Source organism: Aplysia californica, unplaced genomic scaffold (assembly GCF_000002075.1).
Source record: "Aplysia californica isolate F4 #8 unplaced genomic scaffold, AplCal3.0 scaffold00232, whole genome shotgun sequence".
NCBI lineage: Eukaryota > Metazoa > Mollusca > Gastropoda > Aplysiida > Aplysiidae > Aplysia > Aplysia californica.
Window position 1 is genome coordinate 207,339 of NW_004797502.1, and position 18,115 is coordinate 225,453.

The 18,115-nt window shown below is 37.8% G+C and overlaps 1 protein-coding gene across 1 annotated transcript in view; it reads right to left on the reverse strand.

Moving 5' to 3' along the window:
* Window positions 1-5,117: 5,117 nt before the first annotated feature.
* Window positions 5,118-18,115, reverse strand: part of LOC101862802 (EF-hand calcium-binding domain-containing protein 6) — a 34,050-nt gene continuing 21,052 nt past the window's right edge. The window contains exons 22-30 of the mRNA XM_005099983.3: window positions 16,937-17,170; window positions 15,709-15,864; window positions 14,447-14,639; window positions 13,868-14,053; window positions 12,956-13,189; window positions 12,298-12,501; window positions 11,467-11,662; window positions 10,117-10,304; window positions 5,118-9,814 (exon numbers count right to left, since the gene is read on the reverse strand). Of these exons, the coding sequence (XP_005100040.1) occupies window positions 9,536-9,814; window positions 10,117-10,304; window positions 11,467-11,662; window positions 12,298-12,501; window positions 12,956-13,189; window positions 13,868-14,053; window positions 14,447-14,639; window positions 15,709-15,864; window positions 16,937-17,170 (1,870 nt within the window). The 3' untranslated portion in view covers window positions 5,118-9,535. The remainder of the gene's footprint in view (window positions 9,815-10,116; window positions 10,305-11,466; window positions 11,663-12,297; window positions 12,502-12,955; window positions 13,190-13,867; window positions 14,054-14,446; window positions 14,640-15,708; window positions 15,865-16,936; window positions 17,171-18,115) is intronic.

Genomic DNA, 18,115 nt, shown 5'->3' on the forward strand with positions numbered 1-18,115 from the left:
AGTGAGAGAGTGTGTGTGTGTGTGTGTTTGAGCGCCTGTGTGCACGTGTGACCGACAGATTTAGGGGCAACGGAGTCAGTATTAGTAAACAATCGCCTCTGGTGTGCCTTTTCTGCGACACCGTGAAAAAAAACAACACCAATTTGTTATTGCTGCTGTCGGCGTTGTTACTGTTGCTGTTTTTCTCATTGTTGTTGTTGATATTTCTTGTTGTTCTTTCTGTCGTTGATGTCGTTGCTGCAGCAGAGCTGCTGTTTGCACGTCAAGGCATGGAGTAAAGCACCCTTTTCAACTCAGTGAGCTTATCATCGAAGAGACGGGACCTCCGAATTTAAAGTTTATGTCGGATGGGATCGAGTCAAGTCGATGGAGAGCCTTAAATTAGGACATAGGACACTTCCACAGAGCGGAAGTTTAAATGCCATCGTTGGTATCGCGTGATTGTTCATGTTTGTTTGGTTGATGATGCCAGGGGGCTCTCATGGTCTAGATGTTACGGGGTTCCTCTCATTCAAAGGTCCCGGGTTCGAATCCGGGAAGTCACGGGAAAAAAAATTCTTCTCTAAAATTGTCTCCTTTCACCTCCTTTCCTGTCCTCTAGCAATCTTCTGTCTTTAAATGGCTGTTTATATATCATATTATATCTAGTTTGTAGTCTTAAAAACATTAATGGTGTTTTACGCCCCCATCGACAAAATTTAGATAATTCAGGAGTGGCCTTTGACCCTGCTGTCCACGACCAAACCGGGCTGGGAGGGATATAACATCCAAGCAATAAGACAGAGATACTCGGTAAGAATTTCAAGTATTCTCTCAGAAATCGAGCCCGGATCTCTTTCGTGCGACAGCGAAGCACCTATAACCGCCGTAGAACAGATGCCGATGATTTGTGTTTGGAATAAGGATGCTCACACTACTCATACAATGACGTATCTCAATAGAAGAGCTACCGACCTATATCACAAACTTCAAGTATAGGTAAGCTTGCTGAAAAATGGTGAACAATAACCGCCTTTACTATTACCTGGAGAACTCCAACAGCTTGAACCCACACCAAGCAGGTTTTTAAAAAAGCAGCAATACAGAAGACCAACTTTTCAAACTAAGTCAAGACATCCAGGATGGTTTTCAGGAGACTTAACACACCATTAAATGTTTTGTAGATAAATAATAATAATGCATTGCATTTATATAGCGCATATCCACTTATGCAATGCTCTATGCGCTTAACGTGATACATATTAAGGATTTACAAATCAATTTTAAAGGCACGTAGTGTTACATACGCGTGCCCACACATACTCACGCACGCACGCACGCACCACACACACATACATACACTACACACATACACACATACGTACATACGCACATATGCACATAAACTCACAACGATCGACAGCTTGGATGGATTCTGTCTAATCGAAATATGATGAAAATAGAAATGCTTTTAGTTTCTTCTTAAAAATTTCTAGATTTTCTGCTTCTCTGATAGTTTTTGGAAGTTTGGAAGCCTATTCCAAAAAAGTGGGGCAAAATATGAAAAAGAGTGTTGGCCATATGTTTTGTTATTTATTTTAGGTTTAACAAGGGTTGTTTTGTCACTTGATGATCTGAGCGTTCTAGTGGGTACATAGGGTGTTAAAAACTGTTTTAGATAGTCAGGTGATAAATAGTGTAAGCACTTGTAGCAAGTTAAACATATTTTATATATGATACGCTCTTTCTCCGGGAGCCAGTGTAGTTCTTTTAAAATAGAAGTCACATGATCATGCGTTAGTTTCTTAATAATTATCTTGGCAGCAATATTTTGTACTCTTTGTAGTAGTTGTAACTGTTCATCGGGTACACCAGCCAGTAAGGAATTGCAATAAGCAATCCTTGACAATATAAGTGATGTTATTAAAGTTTTGGTGACACCAACAGATAGCTATTTTCTAATGCTCCCTATTTTCTTCAATTGGAGCTATAGATTTATACAAAGATTGGATATATAGGATTTCATTGACATATCTTGATCTAGCACTACGCCTAAATTTTTTTACTTTAGTTTGGGCTGATATTTCGTGGCCATTGATGTTTATTCTGATATTGTCGATTTCATTGCATGCGCTGCTACGAAGAAATAATATTTCGGTCTTATCCTCATTTAATTTTAATTTGTTCTTAAGCATCCATTTTCTTATATCATTGTTAAATCTGGCGATTCTATCTATGAGATTGTGTACATTGTCAGTTGTAGTGAATCCATACAGCTGTGTATCGTCTGCATAAAGATGGTAATTGAGGGCATATAAAGAAATTATTGATGACAGACTTTGCGTGTACATTGTAAAGATGACAGGACCAAGGACCGAACCCTGAGGGACTCCATACTTTAGAGGTGACCTATCTGACACATCATTGCCAATTTTCACTGACATAAATCTATTTTCTACATATGATTTAAACCACATTAGAACAGTACCTGATAGTAAAAATGACTTTTCCAATCTCTCTAGTAAAATTTCGTTGTCGATGGTATCGAACGCCGCTGACAAATCAAGTAGAACCAAAACACTGACTTTTTTACATTTAAAACATCTGATGATAACTTTAAAAGAGCAGTTTCCGTACTGTGATGCCTTTTATAAGCAGATTGAAAAGGTTCTTCCATGTCATTGGCCTTTAAATGTTGTTGATCTCCAACAGGCGTATGACAGAGTGTGGAGAAAAGGCCTACTCATGAAGATGGTCGACCTTGGGATGCACGGAAAATTGTATAAATGGATCGAAACATCGAAACCAAGGTGAACAATGTCCACTCGTCAAGAGAAGTACTCAAGGAAGGCCTACCCCAAGGTTCCTGTTTGAGTTGCACTTTGTTCCTGATCTTCAATGACGTAGCGAAGGAGCTAAAATCTGAAAAGACTATCTACGATGATGATCCTGCTCTCTGGCAGACACATCACAGCACGATAGTAGGAGCAGGAAAATCAAATGAAGACCTCAAGAGGCTCCACAATTACTGTCAGAAATGGAAGCTCAAAATAAACTGCTCGAAAACAGTATACACCATCTTTACAAAGAGCCATAAAACAGCCAAAGAAAAACTCCAACTGAAGATAGGAAATGAAAATCTCCCCAAAGAAGAACAACCAACATACCTAGGAGTCAAGCTTGACCAAAGTCAGACCATGAAAAGCCAAGTGGAGAACATAAAGAACAAGACGAAAAGAAAAATCCAACTTAAAAAACAACAACTCGCAAGCAGTTCATGGAGGTCAGACAAACAAACTCTGAGAGCTCTATACCTTGGTTATGTCCGATCTTCCTTGGAATACTATGTGTGGTACAACTACTTGCAATACCCTTGACCAGGTCCAAAATAATGCACTTCGTTTCATAAGAGGTGGCAGGAGATCTACACCTACTGCCGCATGAGAAATTCTTTCAAATATTGAACCTCTGGGAATTCGCAGAGATAAAGCAATTTTGGAGCTCCATGAAAGAACCAAAAGAATGTGCCCCAACCACCCAAACAGGAAATTAGTAGAAACAAGGAAACTTAAGAAACGACTTCAACAAAAATCAATCATGCATCACATCACAGAACTAATGGAAAGTCACCATCTACTATAAAATAAACGAGAAACTAAAAAAGCCAACCAGAACATCCCTTCCCATATTTCTATGGAAAAACCAATCATTACAACATCTCTCAGAGACAATAGCACAAAATCTTCAGACCCAGTGATGTTGATGCTTGTATCACATCAAACAATCGACAGCTATACAGATGATGGAATACACGTCTATAAGACAGCTCAGCATTCAAAGGCACAACCAAAGCTGGATATGGAATACTAATACAGTACCCAGGTGGAAGTTCCAATGAGATCTCTGCAGCCTGTTGAGAGTAATGCAACGACTACGATGCAGAAATGATAGTAATTGAAAAAGCACTATACCATATCCGCACCGTTTTTGACACTCATTCAAACAAAACAAAAAGAGTATAGTTATTTTCACTGACTCACTATCAGTCTTGCAAGCGATAGAAAATGATCACCATCTTAACGAAGATTTGACACATAGTGTTTGGCTCCTATTCCCCTGACAACATCCTGTGGCGTCAACCTGGTGATGCAGTACATTCCCGGACACTCAAACATACCTGGAAATGACAGAGCAGACACACTCACCCAAAGAGGATCTAGACAGGAACAAACCAACATTCCAACTTCATACAACACTGCAAAACAAATCATTAAAAGCAACAGCAAACAAGATTGGATGAACAGATGGGCCTTGGGAAAGATAGGCAGAGCAGTTTTCAAACATACGACAACTAAACGAAATGACAATATCAGCCATCTACAGAGAAAGAAACAGACCATGATCTTCCACAACGAACAGGACATAAATCGGCTCAACATTCACTTCAACAGAACAAAACCAGAATTTCCCCCAATGTGTTCTTTGTGTGACTATGCATATGAGACTGTGGATCACCACCTTTTCCACTGTACAGCCCTAATTGACATCAGCGCAACACTTCTCCCTCAGACTCAGAGACGTAACATTGACAACACACTCTACGGAACATTACAGCAACTGCAGCAAACCTGCACCTATCACTATGTGGCATTGGACAGAAGGGCGAGAGCCCAGCTGTCGCTGGATCGATAACAACAACAACAAAAACAACAAATAGAAGTTGCACCATTACAACCATTAAGGCAGTGAGAACCAAAATTGAAAACAACATCGGGGCGTGTGATTAGAAGACCTCCTAACTTGACTAGACTTCTGTGAAAAGACGAAAACTAAAGTGGCATGGGCATGTCACACGATCATCTGGGTTGGTCAAGACCATCCTACATACAGGTTTTAGTTTTTAGTTTTAGTAGAGGTTTTACAGGGACCAGACAAGGAAGGGGCGAAGAGGCAAATAGAGGCAATGGTAGATAGTCTAGATATCACAGTCAACTGGCCGTGAGTTAAATTTCATGATGACTATAGAAGTCAAGGGATATGTGAAGATGAAAGTGATACTCTACTCTACATAGTTACGCAAATTTGAAGAAAAAAGTGTAATCAAAATTGCCGGAAGAAATTTCCATAAAAACAAAAGATTTTAATATTGAGCTTTATTTCTTGACACATTTACTACATATAATTTTATAGTTTTCACCTTTTCCAAAAATGGACAAAAGTAAAAACAATATACACGAATTAGGTTTAGATTGATCTATAAAAAAACAATGATCTGGTACATCAATCGTGAGACAGTTTTGGCGTATGGAAGGGCAAAAATAACACAAAGAAATGTAACAGACAACAGCAGCAGTTTCTTCAGAATACCTGAAGATGTATTTAAAAAATGTTTTAAAAAAGAAAATCAGAAAAAGAATAGAGAAAATTCAAGTGTTATTTTTGCCTCTGCACCAAATAATACTGGTATATGAATTTGATTCTCAAAAATGTATCATGTGTATATAGGATAAAAAGAGTATTCATTCCAAACAAAATGAAATTTCCTGGAACTACAGCAGTATTTCACATGTATCACATTATGCTTGTCAAATTATTAAGACACTGGACCTAGCACGGTGAGCAGAATACTAAAGATCAGCTGGCTGAATAACAACATCATCAACAACAACAACAACAAAAGCTGAGCACAAGAAAGAAAACATTTAATAAAAACAACGCTGAAAAAGATTGCAAAGTACATGACTTACGATGGTCATAGTGCGGTAAAATGGTAATAATTTTAAGAGGTTGTGCAGCGATTCTTCTAATTTGCCAAAAAAAATACTACATGAAAAATGCTTTCATGTAAAGGAGCAGCAGTATGCAAACTGATAAACAGTTTGAAAGCAAAACAGCAGGGGTATTTCCAGCTTAAAAATTTCGCTAGTAGAAAGTGACAATTTTCTTGTTATGAAAATATAATTTGTTGAGGTCAATATTTATGTTCTATAATACATTTTAAAACAACACGTCTAAAAAAATGGAATCAGTTAGAGTACATGATTTGCTTTGAGAAGGTTACTTTTTTTCATTGATACCTATTCCCACCAATAGGAGACAGGTTGGGAAAGTGTCCAACAACAAGGACACACATCTTACGAGTAAGGAAGTGAGATGTCAGAGAAATATGCGACAGCATGTTCTGCGAGTCTGCTGGTGGGTCTTCTGTGATGTCAGCAATCTAGTCGACACACACACACACTACTGGACACCAAAAGCTTTTCAGCAAAATGGAGTAACTGCTTAAAAGAATTCATTTCTTCAGCACCACTGGACTGAAACCCTATGGCCATTGTCAGGGAAAACAATATTAGAAGAAGTGGAAGAAAGAAATGAAAATGTCCACTCGGAACTGGGAATACATGGACAAACACTTGACAAAACTATTACCATTTCATTTTCAGAACATCCAAGATAGGCCTACAGTAATTTTGAGAAGCAAAGATATAGTTTTCCTCAATGTTCTGACAATATTAGTGGAAAGAGATTTGGAAACTGGTAAGATGGATTTTAAAAAGAAATTAACAGGATTTTTTTTCTACGTCCCCACCACATTAAATTAATTGTTCCCATGGGTCCTTCTGATGAATCAGGTTTTTTTCCCTTATTTCTTACGCTTTGCTTTAAAAACATTCCCTTCTGCAGATAATTGGTCATTGTCAGACATGACAAAAGAAACTCTTATTTTACTATTATCATTATCATCATTATAATATATTATCATCCTTATATAATGTAGAACTCGGACACATGTGATCCTCCTCCGGTGCATGGTTTGTTGTTGTGGCCACTTTATGGCATCAGTACACAGTCAAAAAGGTGAGATATCAATCATTTAACCCTTCAGATATGACGCATTTTGTATCCCCAGGTACATCAAGAAGTGGAAAATTGTGCAAATCCATGATGTACCAGGTACGTCAATATGGCATTGAAGGGGTTAATAGTTTGCTGAGTTAAGTGTTCTTTGCATCGGAGATGAAACAAAAGCAAGTCCAAGACATGTTTGAAGACATTAATATTTGTATCACAAACAAGTATTAGCCTATGTCTTGAGGACTTTTGTTACCCAATACTCAAAGTACACAATGAGTCATTTAGGTCAGCTTAGAGTCTGTGATTGACTCAAACTCAAAAGTTAAAAAATTGTAATTCCTGCTCTGTTCTCCAAGGTGAATATAACTCGTCTTCTGAAAGGCTAACGATGCTTTGCTCTCTTACCACTAAAGAAACCTACTTAAAGTCACAAGGAATGTAAAATTGAAACAAAATATCAAGAATCTCTGTACACTTGCGCACTGTAGGCCTACATAAATTCTTAACAAAGTTGACGGAGCCAAAGAATTATAAAAGTGTTAATCACAGTTACAATAAAATTTTGTCATGACTTGAATACTTACAATGCACATAAAGATATAAAATAATCACACTATGTGAAAAAAAAAAAAAATTATATAGAATATTGAATTTACATAGTTTGCTGTTTTCAGGAATAGCGTTTACCGTTTATCATAAGAATACTATTAATGGACCACCTTACTTGTGCAAAGGTAGAGCTTTTGATGCACAGCTCATGTGAATACAAAATATATTTTCACGTTTTAAACAAATTTCTAAATATTTTACACACTAGCTCAAATTTGTAAAAATTCTCTTTGTACAAACAAATATTGACCCTTTCCTACCTTTTACTTGAACAAAGTATGTACATTGAACAATTTTTAATTTCCTAAATATACCTACAAACAGTCTTCAAAAAGTATAAACTCTGTGAGAAATTGGACACAATGCACTTTTATTCTACAGTTAAGTGTAAATAAGCACTTACTTTTCAATAACTCCCTCGGCTGATCTGTTTACTCCAAATCAGACGACAGTCCCACTATGGTCTTACACAGTTGCAGTCTCTTAGGCCAGCACCACATACTATTTTAAATATTTTCTCCATCCATGACCCATTTGTAGTTGGGTAGACTAAGGAAAAGAAGGTAGAATAATTTTCCTAACCATATTTGCAAGAATAAAGTCCTATCCAACAAAGCCAGGAATCAAACTCCCATCTTTATTTGTGAATTGTAATTGTAGACGTAGATGTGTTTCACCTCCATCGACACAATTTATATCACAGCTCAACTGGGATTCCGCTAGGATCATACATAGTAGAAATGTCGGCTCAAAATCGAAACATGGACTAAAATTGAGTCAGCTGTGAGGTATACATTCTATAAAAACGTTGGAAGAAGGGAATCAGGTAGAGAAGTGGCATAACATTTTTATAAGATAATTGCAAACAAAGAAGTGAACTAAGTGAAAAGAGGGGTAACCCTTTCAGACTGTTTGTTTTTCCTAGATGAGAATAACATTTTATTTGAACCTAAAAGTCAGTTTTTGGTGTGCATTTTTCCCCCTAGTGTAAATACAAATGACCCTAGAAGTAAAAATAACAACGATCAGTGTCTTTCGAGCTCATTAAAGAGCTAAAAAGGTATTTTAGAATACTTCAGAATGAATATAATCTTAATAAATAACTACAATAATTAAGTCACACACTATTTCCAATTGTCTGTGCATTTACATTCAGAACAGACTTAAAATTGAGCTTTTTTTAAACCACATTAATCCTTCCTATGACAATAATGGACTCATCCGGAAGTAGGCAAAAAATTTAGCATGAGTTGAAAGCTGTAGAATTTGATATTTGAGCAGGTTTCAGTTTGGAAGAGGTTGCTGCTAATCACATGAGAACATCATCTACGCTTGACTAATGGGTCTTATTTTTTAAATTGAAAGAACAGTGTGGAGGAAAAGAAGCTTATTGAAAGCCTACATCGTGAATAAAATCTTTTTTATTTGAAGTGAATTGTTTGAATTATCCTAGTCTGGTGTGAAATAATACTATGTAAATTGTTTAAAAATCTTTCAAATCACAAAACTTAGCATCGTTTTTAAATCTTTTTTTACATACAACAAAATATCATCGCTCTTGTAATAAGACCAGCTAACCCACAAAATAGCTGTTATTAAAAATTTTGACAAATCGATAGTGAATTATATTTATATTTCATATGCTCAGTCATAAACAGGTCTGATTTTTGGCTGGAAAAGCTCCGAAAGCTGAACAGCTCGTTGGTAGTCAAATAGCTGTGTGATGATACCAAATAAGATTTTTGCTTCTCTTGTAAAAGTTGCTTTGCTGCACTTAGCCAGTCTTATAGCAAAGGTGACAATATAATCCATTAAGTATTAATGTCCAACAAGTCACAATTTTTTTATATGTGACATGTTACACACTTGATAAATATAGTTCAGAGATAGGTTAGCAATAAAGGGACAGTTCTCATGTTGTGATAGGATGAATGTCTGCTTATGTGTTAGTATAAATTTAAAGAGTGCATGTAAGCATGTTCTTTCACTTGTGTTTTGTGTGTAAAGATGAAAGTATTGTAAAATGCCTAGAGCTGTATTGTACAGGAGTGGGCGCCATAGAAAAAATCAGGATTATAATCATAATATATCATCAATGGAGATGATGTTTCAAAAATTCGTTGTAGTTGACCCAGTCTGTAAAGTTTTTATCGTATTTATCTTGTAATTGCTGGAACTCATTCTCCGACAGGTTGATGTTGAACATGCGCAACACTCTGCGGAACTCCTCGGATGTGACCAAGCCTTTTGTCTCCTGGTCCACGTTCCTGAACTCCCTCCTCATCTCCTTCCAGTTCTGACCCACGCAGTCTTTTGTGCGCCGGGCAGCGTCGTTTTCCTCCCCTTCTTCTTCAATCGTGCCATTTGGATGCTGGGAAAGAGAGAAAACTATGTTTATCTAAGGAATGTTACAACATGAGACAAATGAGACAAATGTCAGAAACCATGCGTGGGTGGTTGGCAGGTGCTCTAATGAGCTTTGCTCCCTCTTTCCTATCAAACATCTATCATCCTTATCCCCCTTCTTTCTTTTCTTTGAATGTACCTGCGGCTCAAAACCCTGAACCCACCACTTCACGATTATGAGTCGATAGTCAAACCACTTGACTACCAACGCTATAACACGTACATCACATTATGAACATAAGAGTACTATGACATAAAACTACTTACATATAACTTTTTCGCCGGCATCCTGTCTCGATTTGTCAATACTCTCTGTTCTCCAGGCTTTACAGACAGCAGGAAATGACGAATGAAGTCACTGTAGTGGAAGCGGCCATTTTCGTTGATATCGTATTTGATTGCCAGATCATTGAAGTCAGGAGGAGGGAGAAGACAACCATACTGGCTCAGTACATCTACGAAAGAAAATTTTCATATAGTTACTATATGATTTCAAACCGAAGTATAATGGGTAAAGAAAATTCAATAAGTCTCAGATAAAATTAAATGAGCCCGGAAAAGCAGTATAAATCACCTTTAACTGTTAATCTCAGGGTTCTGTAGACCTGTATAAACCCTGATAAAGTATAACAAATTTTAGTAACAGAAAAGATTACATCTTAAACCATTTTTATTCAACAAATAGCAGTTATGGGGAAAAAAATCTTACAGGAACTGAAACTGAACATTTTTTTCAAAGAAACTACTAATTCTGTGGCATTCACATTTTAAACATTATATGTTTTTGTTAACTCTAAAATGAAGCACAACAGTATTTCACTTAAATGACAAAAATTAGTACATTGTATGGCCGAGTAGTTAAATATAAAGCAGTTGACATATCAACTCTGGACGGTAATGGTTTTTAAGATATATAAATAAAATACAAAACACGTCCTTATTATAGAAATGTGAAGCACCGTGATGAAATGTGGCGCTCGTCAAAGTAATGAAATCGAAGAAACTGACGTTTTTCTATCCGTCTGACAATTTTTATTGAATTTATATTTTTCGACTCAAAACCTTTAAGGTAATTTTAAAAACGCATTTCTGTGTGGATTTTATTGAAAAATGTTAATTTAAGGCACAAAAATGTAAATTTGCAGCTTCTAAGGGCTATCAAGCTTTTGAAGTCGCCAAACTTTGGTATCCATTTTCTTGCTAATTTTACCTCTAAGACCATGAGGCGAGCCCCACCTCGTTCAATTGCAAATATCTTGACTTCTGTTCATGATAGTTGAGCATTTTTTTTTTCAAAAGGAAGGCAAATGGACAAGCTTTAAAATGATACAAATAACTCCACATGTCCAAGAATTGACGATCGCCTGATTCCACCACGTTGAGACATAAATGTCCCAGCTGAAACTATCTTCAAAAAGGACCTATTGTGTCTAATTTGTCAATCAAGTTTTGACAACAAGTTAAATACAATAAAAACAAAAAACAAAAAAAAACAGCAACAAAAGAGCCATACTTATATCAATGTGTGTTTAACTTGGGTTTTTGTTCTTTGGGGGAGGGGGGGGGGGTTGCTTTAAGTGTGGTTACTTAAATAATGGTCACTTTTGTGTCACAAACCTCCAAACTGAGTTACAGAGATAGTGCCAGAATTATCCACATCCATGTCACGGCATCGCTTCTGAATTTCCTTCCAGTAACGGAACACTGTGTCTTTGACTTGTCGTTCGGCTGACTCAGCATTCACCAGAGGGGTGGCCGCTCGGCCAGATCGAGAACTAGACCGAGACATTCTGGAGAACGGTCGATTGCTTACCTGGGGGGCAAAGTGAAGAACAATAAAACGTATTATTCGTTAGGCCAACATTTTAAAAAACGAGTCACTTAAATTCTGATACACACCACAAGAGAATAACCATATTATGTTAACAACAACAAAAAATACCAAACAACAATAAAAACTTCACTGAATTTGTAAACATGTCAGGGTCACTTATTCAGCACTCAAAGCGTAGTCCTGAAATATTCCCCATTCCCTGTCAAAGAGGCTTAATAGATCCAGTTGAGGAATTACTGACTCATAAGAAAAAGAATGAAGCTGCAAAATAATGTGAACTTTCAGGTTGTACCAAGAACATGTGGAAAATTTATCAGATTATGTTATGGGCTGTAACAGACATTTTCAGATCAAAATTTTCTCGAGAAATTGGACAATATATCTGTTGAAGTCTGCCACCCCTACAGAGTATAATGTGCTTGTGCTAAGCTCAGCATATCCATGAACCTTCTCTTCTTCATCTTCTTCTTCTTTTTCTTCCTCCTCTTTTCCTCCTCCTCCTCCTCTTCCTCCTCCTCCTCCGCATCATCATCATTACTTTTTCTAAAATAAAAGCTGAAAAAGTCATCTCCTCTTTCAGGTCTACAGGAGGGGAGAAGTATTACGCCACTTACTCTGGATGCAGGGCGTTGGGACATGGAGGTCGACGGTCTCCCTTGTTGCCCCGCCAAGTTTTGGGCTGAGGTTTTGTTGGCAGACGATTGCACGGGACCAGAATCCATCATGATTGGCATGTCCTCGGAGAACACCTTCAAAAACTGTTTGTACTCCAAGTTTCCGTAGGTGTTGATTGGCGATACATTCCATAGTCTCTCAAACTGGAGAAGAAATTCAAAATGTGTGATTTTAGACAAGTACAGTTTTCCAGCATGTTTGTTCATTTTTCCTCTTTATATTTATAGTAATATTTCAAAGCATGCACAAGTGATATGCTCCTTTCTGATAAAGAAAAAAGCAAAACAGTTGGCACCTTTTTAAAATTAAAATTTACATCACAATTCATGAAATTCCAAATGTATTGTTGTATAATAATATTAAACATTAAAGAGTAAGATCAACATTATATTATATTCATTTTCATAAAACTAGAAAAGTTGAATGAAGACTCAATAATTACCCACAACAGTTATCGTTATCATTAAATGATTTATTTATAAAGGACCCAGCAACAAAAGTTTAAATACTGCTTAAATTTGACCTCTTTCTCTAAGGCATGCTCTATGCACTTTGCAACTATGTTTCTTTCCCTCACTCCTCAGGGATTTCTTTTACCTGCTCATCATTCATTCTCATGATATGACGAGCCAGGACCTCTCGGAAGTCCTCAGCCGTCACAGAGCCGATCTTGGCATAATCGATGCTCTCAAAGTCCCTCAGGATGTTGTGGTAGTGGGAAACAACTGCCTCGTGCACGCGCTCCGCCACCTCGTCCACCGAGACCAGCGGGTTCGGCCCCGGGGGGAAAGCATTCTGGAGGGACTGGAGGTACTGGTCACTGATGTCAATCTGCAGAAAATGAAAAAGTTGTCAATCACATTACTTGGTCACTGATGTCAATCTGCAGAAAATGAGAAAGTTGTCAATCACATTACTTGGTCACTGATGTCAATCTGCAGAAAATGAGAAAGTTGTCAATCACATTACTTGGTCACTGATGTCAATTTGCAGAAAATGAGAAAGTTGTCAATCACATTACTTGGTCACTGATGTCAGTCTGCAGAAAATGAAAAATAAAAAAGGTGTCAATAACATTACTCGGTTACTGATGTCAATCTGCAGAAAAAAAGAAATTAAAAAGTTGCCTATAACTTTTCTTGGTCACTGATGTTAATCTGGAGAAAATAAACAAAATTATTTAAAAGTTGTCCGTATCATTTCTTGAACACTGCTGTTGTGCAACAAAGAATCTGTCATCACAAACTACTCTTTTCTTTTTAAGAAGTTGGTTTATTTTCCTTTATTCAATTTGTTTTAAATGTAGGTGCTTTTTCCATCTCCATCAACACAAAGCGGCAAAGCACCTAACTGCAGATGCCATCACAAATGTTTTTCTGTTTTAAGATGTAAAATATCCAACAGGAAGCAGAATACTCCATAGCAATGTCATCAGTCTGGCACATGGTATTGCTCAACTGTTTACGGTCATAACATAAACCTAAGAGTTAACATATACCATCCTCTTACCTCTCCAGAAATAAAGCTGGACAAGAAATCATTGTAGTCCACACACTGGTCAGGTCCAATGCTCAGGCCAGATTTGATGTGCTTCCACTGGACGTCGGTCAAGATGAAGCAGAACAGGTCCAGAACACGTCGGAACTCAGGAACCGGCACTTTGCCACTGCCATCCCGATCGAAAGCTGCCAAGGCCTGGGGATGAAAATCAAGACACAAAGAAGGTCAAGGTCCTTCCGATCCTGGGAGAACAGTCAAAGGTTGTCCCTGGTCCCATTGATTGACAGACAACAGATGATATGGGATTTACCAATGAATAGGATCCATAACTGTTACAGTCTACACCAGCACCACCCCCACAATAATGTATGTATAACCCTTTCTACCCACCACCAAAGCAAAAATATATGTAATTCCCTTTTCCTCCCTTCTTCCTGCCCCCCCCCCCTTTCCCCCTCCAAAAAAAAAAAGAAAAAAGAAAAGAAATGCAAGTAACCAGCACACCTCAACAACCAAAAAAAGAATATTTATCATAAGAACAAAGTTTTATCTTTTCTTTCATATTTATTTTCAAATTTAAAGCAATACCTTTGTAACATCATCTATGTTCGCCTCCAATCGTTCTTTCAGCTTCTTCTCTGCCTCCTGAGGGTTAAGTTTCCTGAACTCATCAATACGGATGTCCCGTGGTTGTCGGCCATAGCTTGACTTTCGCCCATCCTCAAATGCCTTCAAAAAGTCTGAGTAGTTAATGCGACTTCTGTCTGTAGGTAAGCCAATTCTGAGGAATCATTTGGAGAAGCTAAATCAGAGCAGATTACAGAGCATAACTTTGCACGTCATCACAATGTCAAGCACATTTTACCAAAGTCTTTGTCTGTGGCAACTTTCAACTCAAGTATGTACAATCCAAGAGTCTCCAAAGGAGAAGATATGAATGACACTGTTTCTGTGTCATGTCAAAGCATTTTCTTGTCTACAAACAGCCAATCGTACAAGGAGTTCATATTATGAGCAATTTTTTATTTTCTATTATGTAAAGGCTTTGCTTTTACCTGTAGAAGTATTTAAACATGCCAGAGGTGATATATTTTACAAAGGATGAGTTTTTTTTTTTTCATTTGTAGTAAGTCAAGAGGAATAAGTTTTCCACGACAGCCAATGAAGTATACACATAAAGCTCTTATCAAACCACTTTTGACCTGGCTTGCAGTTGCTAACCTTTTGAGTCCGGAGTCCTTGAGACTACAGGATCCGTTTATCTGAATGTCGGAGGGACAACTCTTAGATTTACACCACTTCACACTGAGGAGCATATTCTTTGTGCACAAGGGTGAGGGCAGTGCACGCTTAGGTGTGTGCTCATACCTATGAGAGTTTAAATAAGATGGACATACAGGGAGTCCACTTAACATTTTTTGCGCACGGGACGCCAATCGGTGACGGTACGAAGCCATCCCTTTTCTCCTCCAAACGCCACTCAGAGACGTAGTGATATTGCATGCACCGCAAACATATCCTTGTCTGTGGGGATAGGTGTTGCAGGCTCTGCGCGCTGCGTGGGTGGAAAGTGTTAAACCAACCACAATTCATCCAAAAACAGTGGTTAATTGAAAGAAAATGTATTTTCCAGTTTTTTATTCCTTATTTGAGCAATTTCTCTGAACTGAAAACACAGCTAAACCAAAGAAAATCTGGTGGTCCCGCAGATTTTGGTTTAGACTCAAATGTATTACAAAAAAGATGTAATGAACAGACCCTGTTGCATGTCTCCATTTGCACTTCATGCAACAGATCCTGACAACCCAATAGAAATATTTTTAATAGCCCTTCTTTTCCCTTCTGTTTACCTGTCCAAGAGAGCAAAGAACTGTTCGTCGTTGATAAAGAAGTTCTGTTCTATGAGGACTTTCTGGATGTCATCAGGAGTCAGTGAACCAAGTTTGCGCATGTCGTACTTGCGGAATGCCGTGTAGAAATCTTGATAGCTGTCTCGGATCTTGTCCCTAACAGAAATAAAACATTTTTCATGCTCATGTATATAGCTGACAATTGAGTGCATTCAACGAAAAGAAGACAGCAGTTTTGAGAGTTATGGTGGAAAAACACCAGGGAGTATAACTCATACTGCATTTTAAGTTTTAGTAAGACCTTTAACGAACTTGCAACACAAATACGTCATATTATACCTGCTGAATACTGCACTTTGGAGGTATTTAATAGGCCCACTGTTCAAACCGTAGCCTCAAGTAAGCAGAAGAAAGTAGGTCAAGAATTCATCAGAACAGGAAAAATAAGAACATGGTCACTACAAACCCTTCTACTAAAAATAAACAGATGTCCGGAAGTGAAGATCACGACCTAACTTGCATTTGGTATCCCTTTAAGATCTCATTATTCTCCTCCTGTACTTCAAGAAAAATAATTTGTGATAGACAGACACTTTGATGAAAAATAACATGAGGTATGAATTTTACAAGAATTTTACATTATGTTAGAAGATGAAAACAACGGTTGAAGAAAAAGAAAATATAGAACTCTCCATTGGGATGTATAGAACAACCCTTGTTGATTTAATAAGAAAATGGTGTGTTTGAAAAATGCTTCCTCATATCAGTCAATATATGTTATTGCACCTGTTAAATAAGCCAATGTTATGTTTGTAAAAATATTGAATGAAAATGTAAACAATAAATTTTAAGGATATTCAGCACTTATCTACTCTCAGAGTTTAATTGTAGAGTGTATAACTTAAGCTTAAATGTCTGCAGTAGGTATGTTGACAAGGACTTAAAGGCATATATAGATGTTTGATAGGAAAGAAGTAGCAAACCACACTATGGCACCTGAAAGCAAACCACCAACAAGGAGGAGCAAACCACACTAGAGCATCCGCAAACCACTCAAAAGGAGGAGAGAATAGAAAAATAGATGTTTGATAGAAAAGGAGGAGCAAACCACACAGAAGCACCCCCAACCATCCACAAGGAGGAGAGAATAGAAGAATAGATGTTTGATAGAAAAGGAGAAGCAAAACACACTAGAGCCCTCGGGCTGCCAACCGTTCGCTGAACCCACCGTAACTGTCGCTCCACCATGATGGCTGGCATGTTGTTGGTGAGGTTGGCCTGGTTCCAGGTGATATCTTCGTGCCGCTGCTGCTGCAGGGAGTTGTGCTCGTCCAGGAAGCGGTAGTTGCCGCTGATGATGTTGCTGCTGGGACCCTGGTCATCGCCGGGCGCGTACTCCCGGGCGCCGAGCCGCTGCAGGAAGTCTTGGTGGGAGATGAAGCCTTTGTTGTCGATGTCCAGCCTGAGATCAAGAACATAACAAAATTTATACATAATTATTTTGAGTCTCTCTCTCTTCCCCGTTCCCCCCTCCCCACTCTCTCTCTTACTCTTTCTCTCTCTCTCTCTCTCTCTCTCTCTCTCTCTCTCTCTCTCTCTCTCTCTATCTATCTCTCTCTCTCTCTCTCTCTCTCGAACAACCTAGTTCTATTCTTTCTTATTCTTTTTTTATCACAGAACACATTAAATAATATCTCTACCAGTGACTGTCACGTAGCAGTTGGGTGCGATTTTCTAAATACATGGAAGACATGAGTTCAATTCCTGTGTGGTGATGTTTGTTTTATGGAGTATCTCCTTCTGCCTGCCGGGACATTGTATTCCTCTCAACCTAGTATGGTTCAGACAAGAAGGCTGCAGTCCATATCCTAAATGATCTATATTGTGTCAATGGGAACTTTCAAATTTCTACAATTATAATTACAAAACCAGTATACAAATTTTTTAAGGAAATTCTTTCAAAAGCATTAAAAGTAATTAAGAAGTAAACCTCAACGTTAACTGAAATTAACATACTGCAATTTTCTTGATTTCTTTCGAGTGGAATTCATAAGGTGCTTTTATCAGCTTATGAAACAAAAAACATAAATATAACAGAGCATTGCAAAGTGAAAATGAAAACAAATATATATACACAAGCATGTGCATGTGCTCACACATGGACACACACACACACACACACACATATACACACACAAACCATGCTCACAAACATATAAACCATGTTCACACACACACATCCACAAACACACACCCACACACACACACACACACACACACACACACACATTTACACACACAAACCATGTTTACAAACACACATCCACACACACAAACACACACATACACACATAAACCATGTTCACAAACATACAAACCATGTTTACAAACACACACCCACACACAC